General features: G+C 40.0%; 1 protein-coding gene across 1 annotated transcript in view; it reads left to right on the top strand.

The window, feature by feature from the left end:
* The window catches only part of LOC137278803 (probable E3 ubiquitin-protein ligase HERC1), a 79,404-nt gene that overhangs the window by 22,011 nt on the left and 45,355 nt on the right, over positions 1-12,038 (top strand). Inside the window, exons 16-30 of the mRNA XM_067811313.1 lie at positions 812-967; positions 2,061-2,193; positions 2,663-2,851; positions 3,070-3,270; positions 3,578-3,757; positions 4,209-4,323; positions 5,176-5,429; positions 6,310-6,432; positions 6,858-6,932; positions 7,177-7,268; positions 7,389-7,455; positions 10,404-10,669; positions 10,927-11,124; positions 11,377-11,497; positions 11,778-12,018. Coding sequence (XP_067667414.1) covers positions 812-967; positions 2,061-2,193; positions 2,663-2,851; positions 3,070-3,270; positions 3,578-3,757; positions 4,209-4,323; positions 5,176-5,429; positions 6,310-6,432; positions 6,858-6,932; positions 7,177-7,268; positions 7,389-7,455; positions 10,404-10,669; positions 10,927-11,124; positions 11,377-11,497; positions 11,778-12,018 — 2,411 coding nt within the window. The remainder of the gene's footprint in view (positions 1-811; positions 968-2,060; positions 2,194-2,662; positions 2,852-3,069; positions 3,271-3,577; positions 3,758-4,208; positions 4,324-5,175; positions 5,430-6,309; positions 6,433-6,857; positions 6,933-7,176; positions 7,269-7,388; positions 7,456-10,403; positions 10,670-10,926; positions 11,125-11,376; positions 11,498-11,777; positions 12,019-12,038) is intronic.

Raw genomic sequence — 12,038 nt, 5'->3', positions numbered from 1 at the left:
TTGGTGGTAACTTTTGGCAGGCAGGTTGGCAGGATTCACGCAATGTCCGCTAACCCAGCGCTGACTGTTTTTATAAAGACAGGGTTGGCATTCGGTTGCCATATAGATAGATTGATAGATATAGGATATTTATATAGCGCACATATCCACGCACTAGTGCATGCTCTTACTGTCCTAAGAGAGAAAATGGTTTACATATTACAGTGCAGGAGGGAGGGTGGACTGTTTTGTTTACGTTATCAAGGTTTCACATACTGTGTTCGACCCCTCACCCTGGCTCATGCCTCCGCCTGATTGGCTATGGTGGGCAGGTGATCAGGTAAATGAGATTTCTTTCTCTGTTTATAGCTTGGGAATCACTCTTGTTATCAGGTGTGTTCTATGAGACAGAATGCCGGTCTCAGACTCAGTCTTTAGGAATGTGTCTTATGCTTATCTGTACCCCAAGGAGGACTATTGGAAAAAATATCGAACAAGCATGTAGAGGTTACAGATTCTTTGAATATAATCCTCCTTGGGATAGTGCCATCACCACAGTCTGTCTGATTGCATTCAGTATGGAAAGTTAGGTACAAGGTTGAAGTCAAGGGTTACCTGCTCTTTTTCTGTAGGGGTCTGTGGGGCTCTGTAGTTGTGGTCTCACAAGACAAAAATAAAGTTTTTTGTTTTGTAAATATTTTATTCAAATATTGTTACCACTGTTGTAGAGATTTTAATAGACTTTTAAATGATTATATGTATCCCAAGGAGGATTCAAAGAATCTTCTAAAGGTTTGATTGTTTTACAAATAAAAGTCATGGTTGTCAACAGGAGAAGACATTGAATGAACTGGCTAAGAACAGTGACAAGAAGAGCAATGAAGGCAGCCCTGACCGAGCCCCTCCATCTCACCTACACAGCTTACTGTCCTCCCTACAGAAGCACCTGCTGGCGTTCTGCTTCAGCAAGGCAGCAGAGGGAAGCCTGGTTAGTAGCATTGTCATCAGTAATTATACCAGAACTTCACCAATACCTGTCTTTGTGGTATCTTTATTTGTAATACCATGCCATAGAATTTACAGAGTGCTTCCCATACTCGTCTGTCAGGTTTCCAATGGATTGTTGTTTACATATTTAATGACATGTGGAACTTTGTTGGTTAAGTTATTAATCACAGTTATTTAGCAGATGCTCATGATATGGTCAGAATCGTACAGTTAATGCTATTTTCAGCATTATTTTTCCCCTGTATTTATTTACTGCTATAGACAGAAACATTGCATAAATTAGGCACAGTGGCAGTTGCTAATATGACAGAGTCAGTTTTCGACCATGTTTTCTTCATTTGTTTGAAAGTATGTGATATTTTACATCTTACTGTAAAAAAGGTCTATGTTCAGTTCATTTTTCAAACCTGATGTTGCTTAAGAATCAAGATTTTTATGGACATCAACTTCTTTATATGAGAACACAACGTTTCTGAGTTAATGCTTACTCCTTCATCAGGTGACTGAGAATGGGGTACAGAGCTATATTATATAAGTACAGGTAAAACAATAACAAAGTAACAAGTGGAATGAATTAACGAAAGCTGGAAGCCAGTATAAACAAGCACTGATAGGAAGCCGACAGTTATGATAACAATGATGGAAGCCAAAGGTAATACATTACAGATGATTGGATATGTTTACATAACACAGATAGGGGATAAGGATGATGTACATGATTGGTGATAAGTATGGAATGGAAGTCAATGGTGATACATTACGCATGATAGGATGATGTTTACATAACACATGATTGGGGATTAAGGATGATGTACATGAGGGTTGATGAGCATGTTTACATGAGGGTGATGATGTACAAACACAAGTATATAAGGATGTACACGGGTAGATTGGCTATACATGAATTACATAGATAGAATGTACACAGATAGATGAGATTAATTTATCACTGAGTCATCAATCTTCATTCTTATGTATTTCACTTCTAAATGCCCTTCAAAGACCCGATGTTGCTTGATATATTGGTAATAGTTCAGTGATCATTGTGATGACCATTTTGTTTCCATGTCTAGATTGTACCTGTGGTGAACCTGTTGCACCACCACCTGTCTCTATTCCTGCCTGTGTGTGGGGAGATCCTGTCTCAAGCTACACAGGCACTGCATCAAGGACAGGGAAATGAACACTTCTCTTCTCAAGTTGAAGGTCAGCAAGTAGACCATGTTTCACCATTAAACCCTCTTAATATCACTTGAAAGGTATTTAGAGGTTGGACGAATATGAATATATGATATGGTGAAGGAGCAACATTTAGCTTTTTAACATTGTATATACAAGTTGTAATCCATGAAAACATGTCATGGATCATTTGATGATGTATACAAATGTCACCATGATGTGTCCTAAGTATGTGTTGTACTGTTTGTACTTTTGAGTAACAATAAGTAAAATAGAACTTTCATTTGACTTTATTGTCATTGTCTAACTGGAAAAGACTTAAAGCAGAAGAAATAGCAGTTCGAATAAAATATGTATTGTGACCATTTTCTTCCAGAAGTTACTGTTCACCTCATTCTATTGACTGTTTCCTCCTATGTTTTGATTGTGCAGTCTTAGCTTCAGGGTTAGAACAGACAAATATTGTTTATCTGTTTCACCTCTTGGTGTGTCTCAGAGCTGCTGTTGGCTTCTCCTGCTGGTGGGATGTTGACTCACATTCTCCACTCGCTGCTCGTGCTCCCCATGGATATGATGGTGCCTGTCCTCCATGAGATACTCTCTCTGCTACCCTGTCTGGACAAGCTCAGTAAGATCCTCCCTGGGACACAGAAGCTGGAGGACATTGAGTTGGAGTTCAATAGAAGTATGTCATTAGAAATTTTGAAAGTACTTATTGATGGTTCTTATCTGCACTACAATACGCTCATTTCATGGTAAATGTACATCAATATTTTCAACAGGCTTCATACCACTTTGAATCAATGTATTCATTTTATGTATGTCTTAGATGCATATGTCAAACAATTATCATGTAAGGCCTACTTTTTGTGTAGGGACTCAATACCCTTTGTTTTTGGTCAGGTGGGAGCACATCAGGAGGAGAGAGTGCGATTCACTGGTGCTGGGTTGTGGACATGGAGAGAACATGTGCCCTGGTTGTTGGCCATTGTATTGGCGGTATGCTACTTGGAGCACCTGTTTCCCCATGTGAGACAGAGTCCTCATACTGGCTTGAGAGCAGACTCTTCAGTAATGGACTTGAAATGTCTCAGGTGGATTTAGGTGAGGCAACGAGAAAAACAAACAATTTGTTCCCATGCAGTAACATCTGAGATTGGTGAAGATCTGGCTCAGAATTTAGTCTTCAGCAACACATGCATGTCAAATAACTAAGCCAGTTGCGTAGATCAATGCTCATGATGTGAACCACGGAATTGTGTGGTCGTTAACTTACAGACAACCATCATGTGGCTGTAAACAATGACAAAATGCTACCAGAGATGCTAATGGTAGTACATATATGCTAACTACATTTGGGAATGGCGAAGTATCAATTGCTTTGTTGTAAGTTATCTTCTTGTGCTTTCAGAGAAAATATCAAGTGCAATCCAAGAAAGTGTGTTCGAATGTAGAACAAACCGAGTCCAGCCCAACTTTGATCTTAATTTAGACACTGTTACCTCCCTGCTTCTTGACCTCAGCCTTGGAAATCAGACAGAGCCTGTTAAACATGTGTGGAGCATGATGGTGGACTATGCAGAGTACCAAGGTGTGTTAATCATCTGATCATTACTTTCCACCAATCAACATATATTGTTCCTACTTTTACTCTACACGCTTACTGTGATGGAAATTGGTAAAGCTGTTGACTCGTCATGTTTGTCAGATGTTGGGCAAGTATGGATACCTCATTGCTGTTCTCATTAAAGATTGTAATGTGGGCATATTGTCACTGCATGTATGTATTCTAATTGTTGTTGAAGCGAATGTCCACTTGACAGAAGTACCAGCACTTCTTACATTTGTTTTTATTAAACTGAACATCTGAATCTGGGTCGATGCACCCAACAGCCAGGATTATTGCTCATGGAACAACACACTGGTTTTCATAGCCCAGCGTTACTGTTATATACATAGCTCCATGTCATAGCTTGGACCATGCTCACAGGGTTACAAAACAACATTACCCATCTTACTCAGCCTTTCCTTTCTCATTTCAGATTTTGATACCTGTGAATTGAACAATGAGCCGTTGTTGGATACCGTCAGTAGGTTCTACCTGGCAGCTCTACTGAAGCACACAAACCAAGCCAAAGCTGCATTTGAATTAGAAAGGTTAGGTTTCATTTGTTTTACAATGTTTTCAGAGAAGAAATAAAAACAGCTTCAAAAAAACATGTTTGAGTTTCCCAATTAAACATGTCATTCTGCATCCTTTACAGTCATAAGTTTTCTCACTAGGCAACAATAATATACCATGCTTGGGCTTAAACAATTTCGCTGAGACATACTAACTGAAATTTTTTAAATTGTATTTGAATTTTGTGTTTCACTTGCTGTTACAAATGTTCCAATATCCCTCTTTATGCTAAAATGGTTTTTCGTCATAACTGGGAGTAAACACTGTGAATGGGCTTTTCATACATATACAGAAGACATTACATTCTAGTATCCTTATTTAAATTTTGCCTTTATATGGTTAAATATTATGAAACTTTTTGGGGGTGTTTCTTTAATGAAAGGCGATCAAATTCGAATGGCTTCAGAAATATAAATCTATCAGAAGGCATATACATGATCCTTATCCAAACTTTGCTGATTGTAGATTTTGCTAATCTGTATTGAAGCAATGTTACATAATGTCATATGCATTGTTGCATGTTGAAAATATGTTTGAAATTTGATACTTGACTACAAGAGTTGACAGGAAAGAAACAGTCTGTCTTTGCTAACATTTGAAACTGCTGACTGCTTATTCAGAGAAGCAACCATGCAGTAGCACTACTTTTGATAGTTTCATGATTACTGTATTTTATGTCATCCTCTGATTATGTTCTCTAAAAGTCATTCTAGACGTGGACCAAACAGAATCTGATCAAATCGAAATCTCTTCGATTTCATTATCATGGTCCAGAAAACCTATCTACCTCTTACCAAGAAACCATATTTTGTTCACCTTTTTTTTAGTCCATCTAAACAGCTTACTTGGCTGTATCAGCTGGTATACAGACTTCGAAGTAAGCTGGTATCATTCAAGTTGCCACGAGGGACCACCCCTCGGCCGCCAAGGGAGGAAGTTTGGCAGGGGGAAAGGGATGATGACAAGCCAGAGAGGCCAGTAACAGAGGAGATCATTGAGTCAAGTCTGACACAGATTGGGGAGGAAATCACAGAACACTATGAATCTGATCCAGAGAGAAATGACAGTGAAGGCCGATCAGGTAGAAACACAATGTTTGTTGTTTGCTTACATCATCGGTAGAGGTTACAAAGATGCAACTTTGTTCTCCAAATTAAGATTTGATGGCCAGTTTTGTTCAATGTGTCTTTTGCAGATCAATGATATATGTCTATTTCTCATCTTAATTTGAAAAAAGATGACTTTGTAAAATTGTAGCTGAAATAGGTCATTATTAATAATAAGCCAGTCAAATTAATTTATGTTAAGTGGGTCAAGATTCACATATTTACACTAAAGGGGTGATAAACACACCAGTGACTGCCTCAATACTGAAGGATCTTTTTGTACACATCTTCTATATATAACCACAGAACTGTTCAAACCAACCAATCTGATGTCTTCATTTGAAACTTTGTACTAAGACAAAAAGAATTACCTAACCATATCAGTCAGACTTGAAGAGTCATGAAATTCTTGCACATGGAAATGTGTATCTATCTGTATTCATGAACAGTGTTATATCAGTAACAAAGTTAGGACTGAGGATGAACACTTTTATGGATAGACAACTTCTTTCTTGCAGTTTTCTGTCTTGCAGTGGAAAAGAAACTGCAAGAAAGAAAGAAACTGCAAGAAAGAAAGAAACTGCAAGAAAGAAGTTGTCTATCCATAAAAGTGTTCATCCTCATCATACCAACTTCTAAAATGACACTTATAGAAGAAACTTAGGACTAACGGATGGATTAGGTGATTGTGTTGACAACAAACCACACTGATTTTATAATCCTAGCTGTATAGCTATATGCAGCTAATTATGTTTCTTCAGGATTCACCTGGTTTCTTCAGTATAAATGATTGATTCAATCACATTGGGCACAGACTTCAATGGAAAATCATTTTTCAGTTTTTTGTTTATTCAGAGGATGAGGACAGTCAGAGCTGTAGAAGCAAACAGTCCTCAACACCAATAACCTATGAAGATGTCTGCCTCACAGTGTTACACAAATGTGTTTTCCTGCTGTTGGGAGTGAGGTCTTTTTCAGGTAAGAAAGTGATGTAACATGGAAATGTATAATCTCATATGCAAATGTGTGAAAACCTGTACCACTTCTGGTTTCATCCCACATCAAGCTGACACAGAGAATAACTTCAAAATACTGGTCAACATTTCACTCAGTGACACAAAGACTGAACCCATGGAGTTCAGGGTTAGAATTCATGTTCATCAACCCATTCTTATTGTAAGGTGCCATTAATGATTAGCTGACTGCTAGTCTATTAGTTGATACTTGTTTTTGTATGCCAATGGTGTAGATTATGCTCATCAAAAGAATCAGTGGATTATCTGGTCCAGACTTAACTATCTAGCAACCATCATATAGCGATAAAATTGCCGAGTGCAGTGTTAGACTAAACAGAAACACCCAAAACACATTGACTGGTTATTTGTGGACTGGTCTGTTCTCAGATGAGTCCGACCACCTGACTCAGTCACAACCACAGTCAGTAGCTGCAAGACAGGAGAGTATGGAAGAAATATCAGGTGATTCTTCATTTCTACTGCATTGTATTATCTGTGATAATCTATAAACAGATTTTTTTACCCAACAAACTTAAAGTAACGTTTAGAAGTATAGTATTGTTAAAGATTTATGGATTTCAGCTTCTATGTTATTGCAGTGCAACATTTCTCTGCAGATTGACAATTCTCTTCTATTTGCAAGATAGTCATATTCCTCATTTGTGCATTATTCAATTCTGTGCTGTGTTTTGTTATTGTTTTTCAGACAGTGCATCAGAAAAGAATACGTTGCAGTCTCCTGGACGCCGAGTCACAAGAAGAGGAAGCTTCCCAGAGATTGCCTCCAGTGAGACTCAGGTAGTTAGTTCAGGATTTCAGCAAATATAGGAATATCTTCTCACAGTTCATTACCTAGCTCCTTTTTGCTGGTGAATGATTGCAGAATGATTGTTTGTAACGTGCATGACATTGTTGCAGGAGGAGCTATCACTGAGAGTACGAGACAGAGATGGAACAGCAACACCCAACTTCAACACAACCAAAAGTAGGTGATTTGTTTGAAGAATGCCTTTTATTTATTCATATCAAAATGCTCTATAAACAAATAGCCATACCAACAACATTCCCCATACACATTATTTTAGAGTTTTCATGACATGCTCATTACAGTATGATTGTTTTGTTTAGTCACCAAAAGCTTAAAGGATGCTATACAAGTAGAGAGTGTTATTTGTAGAAAGATGTGTGATTGCAGCATTTGTAATCGAAATTTACAACTGAACACTCCTTTTCATATGCTTAATTTTTCTTTATCCTGACTCATGCATATTATGGTTATCTCCTCCCTCTATGTGAAGATAGTGGAACACTTGAAATCCCTTGAAGTTCCCTTATAAATGACGTAGACATACAATACACTCACCCATCAGCAGCCTCCCTTTCTCACCAATATGGTCACATGACCAGCCATGCTTGCCACTCTCTCCTTCATCGCCCAACAAGGATGGTTGGAGGCACTTTGGGTCCTGATGCGGCGATGAGTTTTTGTTTATATTTCGGTCCTATAATCTAAATTGTGTTGTATTCACTTTTTGGATTGTAATTATTATCATCAATATGTAAAATCATCGTTGAGACTTCACTGTGAACTTTCCAAGAATTTATCGGATTCAGAATTTGCAGTATATTTATATACTGTTTAAAGGCGTGCTAGGTACAAACAATGTAGGCTTTCGCTACTCATGTCTAGCCAGTTCTGTGTCTAGTTACCGTATGTTGTTCATGGCTGACATTCATCATTTTAGTGATCAGCCAGACGTGCTGTTCTACTGAAACCAGAAGAGTTCAGAATGATCTTTCTACCACAACTGCTGCATCTCATCTGTCCAGTGGATTATCTGGCCATCATCTATCTAAATGATGCTTACCTGCACATTCTGATTCATCCGGATTCTAGGAAATAACCGCATTTCTTATTCAGTGGTCGGCCCGATGGGCTGGTCCTAGTTGGAATATCTTTGGCCCATTGGCTGTTTACTTGGGTCACCAAGCCCATCGTCGTTTACCTACATCGGAAGGGACTTCGCAGTGCCTTTTACCTGGACAATGGCATTCAAGCTCATGAGACAAGTCAAGACTTGTCTCTACAATTAGACTTCACCATCAGGCTACTAACTCATCTTGGATGGCTTGTGAATCTACTGAAATCACAATCGGACCCGTAGCAAGATCTTCAATTCCTAGGGATTTGGTTCATCACTTCCTTGAACTGCATCGTCATCTCAGAGGATCCGTGGGTCAAAATTCAAGCTATCATAGAACAAGCTCTATTCTGTCAGTTACCACTGCCACAGTGGCAATGTCTACTCGGCCTGCTCACATCAGCACAAGATTTGACCAGATGAGGTCATTTACAACTTCACCCATTACAACGGTTCCTGATTCAGCACCTCAACACCTCGGAGACAACTTGAGACCATATCTACTATGGTGGACTCACTGGTCAAATATCTCAGAAATTTAGTTGCAAGAGTCGGTCTTAGCATCACTACAAGGTTGGGGTGCTCACCTGAACAACAAAGTGGCAGCAGGAATCTGATCAAGCAATGAACTCATTCAGAATATCAACCACCTCGAGATGAAAGCTGTAATTAGCGCAGTACGGCATAGGTCAACAGCATTGAAGAACGAACTACTGATGATTCATACAGACAACTCCACAGTAGCATTCTACATAAACACGCAAGGATCAGTTCAATCTCACTCACTCCTACAGCTGACATCTTAACCCAATACAAGCATACAAGCATGTCACATCCCAGGTGCACGCAACGTCTTGGCTGACACGCTGAATGGTTCTACACTCTCGACATACTTGGTGGCACTCAGTCTGTTATCACCATGAAAAGTGGGGATGAAGCTGACTAAAGTACCTGAACTACTCACTTTACAACGATCATTCAAGCTGGAAGACCAACAGCGCAGGTTTAAGACTCCAGCTTGGGATCTGAATTTCGTACTACAATACCTCACACGTGATGTCTACCGGCCACTAGACCGGACATTGCTTGAATTATTGACACCAAAAACGCTGTTCCTACTCGCCCGTACTAAGACAGGGTGACAACATTTCAAGTGTCTATTCATCCCATTATCTACTGAGACTTACATGGAAGTATCTTGCAACACTATATCTGTATGGATGACTGAGGTGTTTCCCAACCACTACCCACGAGACCTCACCACAGAGGATGTCACTGGCATTCACCAGTTTGGGCAATTTGTTGCCACATAACAGCTAACAGTTCCACAAAGGTGCTGCGTTTGACTCACCCTTTTATCACATGACTTACTTAGACCAAGACGCTCTGCAGAGTATAATGGTTGAGAGTCCATGTGCACATCTTGAACAGGCTAGCATGAGTGTTTATGAACTTACTTATTCATGGAGAGAGGTCGCAACTGGTCTTGACTGAAATGTTGACATACAGTTGCACTAGACACTAGCAGGGCAGTAGCTGATCTATATATCATCACAATCCAGTCAAAGTATGCTTCAAGAAAAGACAAGATCGACTGGATGTGATCCCCCATCTCACGAATGAAAATTGGAAGGACAGGACTGAACTATCGCCATTATAGTTCCCGAAGGAGGGAAGTACTGGACATACTTATATGGCAGTCAACTGAATCCAGCATAGCCTGACCTACTGCTGTTTTCATCAGATTCTGTAAGCATAATAAGCATGAGTCAGGAAAAGAAAAAATACATAATTTTCTGAATAAAACTGGTATTTTATGCTTATTCTGACTTCAAGGGATAGTGGGGAGATAGTCGCATAGTGGGAGGAGATAAGCATTATAGGCATGAGTCAGGATAAGTATAAAATTTCATTCGCGAAAATTACATTCCTATGTTTGAGGCTTCAGGAGATGTGGAGATATGCATTTGAATCAGAGTACAGTTTGACATGAGAGGTATCCTTTGTTCAGGCAGGAATGTGGGATCACTGCAGAAAGTCAAGGAGACACTAAGGCGTATGCGATGGAGGCGGGAGAGACTGGAGGACTTGAAATCATCTGGTCATCATATCTCATTGGTCTCTCTACACCGAGACATCACAGAAGAGATTGGCAAGTTTGTGTGTGGAGAGGAGTTAGCAACTTCTGCCAATAAGCAGGAAACAGAACCAGCAGCTCTCAGTGTCAGTATCTCAGTGTTGGGTCAGGCTATGGATCTTCAGCAGAACAGAGCTGAGGTAAGGCTCACAATGAAGGGTACTTGCAAATTTTCTATCAGATTCTCATCTTTGTAGCCTAATGTCAATACCCAGTGTGTGGTTTGACAGGAAAACTAGGATTAATGTACGGTACTTATCTAACAGAGTGAAAAGATGGCTCTCAGACTCAGAAGGCATGGAGATAAATAATCAGCTTGTACAGGGGGTCCTCTTGTTTAGTTGGAGTTGAAGGTTGAAGGCCTGTCTAGTAAAGCTTACAATCTGGCTTCTTTTAGTCTCGGCTGTACGCACTGAACCAGGTCGTAGAGTTGCTGTCTACTGGGAAGGAGAAGTATGAGAACCTCACCTCAGATAGTTCCTCCACCACCACCCTCCTCAACTCAGCCCATCTCCAGCTGCTGGCTGGGTGCTTCGGTCTCCTCGTCCTCCCAGCTGAGGGGCTGAACACCAGTACTCAACTCTACCACTACCAGGTGACTTCCAGTATCCATGGAGCTTATAGTCTACTACTGATGCTAATAACAATAATGAACATGTTTAAAATTCACCAAATCCACACCAAAGTACACTCAAGATGCTACATCATTAACCCAGTAAATATGTCAGTGGGCACACAAGTTCTGTTTTCACTGCCATGAGATGATGTGTGATGTGTTATTTGGTATGGGATTTTGAAGGATGATCAAATTGGAATATTTAGAACTCTCTTGCTTCTTCTTGTGCAGGATGGTATTAAGGTAGCCCGCTCACAGACACAGCAGGAGATACAATTGGCTGTTCATCGGATCTATGAAGCTCTTGTTGCATCTCTCATAGACACATACAAGTCAGAGGTTTTGGGAGAGGGTGAGCATGCCTTCATCTACATGTCATCTGTAGCTATAGTATTATGATTCTTCAGGGTTTTTTGGCAGGATTTCAGATTTGGTTAGTATGGTGATGTAATTGATATGTTAGGTATTCAAATGAGTAATGAAGCACAAAGACCATACCCTTAAACATATCACTTTTTATGGACATTGAGTAACATTTAATTTGTATCATAGGTTACTAAACTATATGTAACGCCACTCACAGTACCTACTGTTTGGTTGGTATGTTAAACCTGTATGCTCCCCAACTCCAGCCACCAAGAACCATCTACTCCTATCCACTATCCTTGCCCTGAGTGTCAAGTACAAGCCTGTGGATGTGTCACTGGCTGTGTCATGTGGGCTGCTGCCAATGTTGTTCCAGCTGTGTCAGAACTCCGTATCCCTCCCCAACACTCTCCCACCATTACAGCGGTGCCTGGAGGCCACTCACCTGGGAGCCATACTTCAGGTGTCAAGTCTCAGACTGCTACAGATCATAGCAGTCACCACAGGGTGGGTAGTGTGTCCTCATA

This window comes from Haliotis asinina, chromosome 3 (genome assembly GCF_037392515.1).
Source record: "Haliotis asinina isolate JCU_RB_2024 chromosome 3, JCU_Hal_asi_v2, whole genome shotgun sequence".
Lineage (NCBI taxonomy): Eukaryota > Metazoa > Mollusca > Gastropoda > Lepetellida > Haliotidae > Haliotis > Haliotis asinina.
The sequence above is the reverse complement of the archived record's forward strand: the minus strand, read 5'-3'. Positions and strand labels throughout refer to the sequence as shown.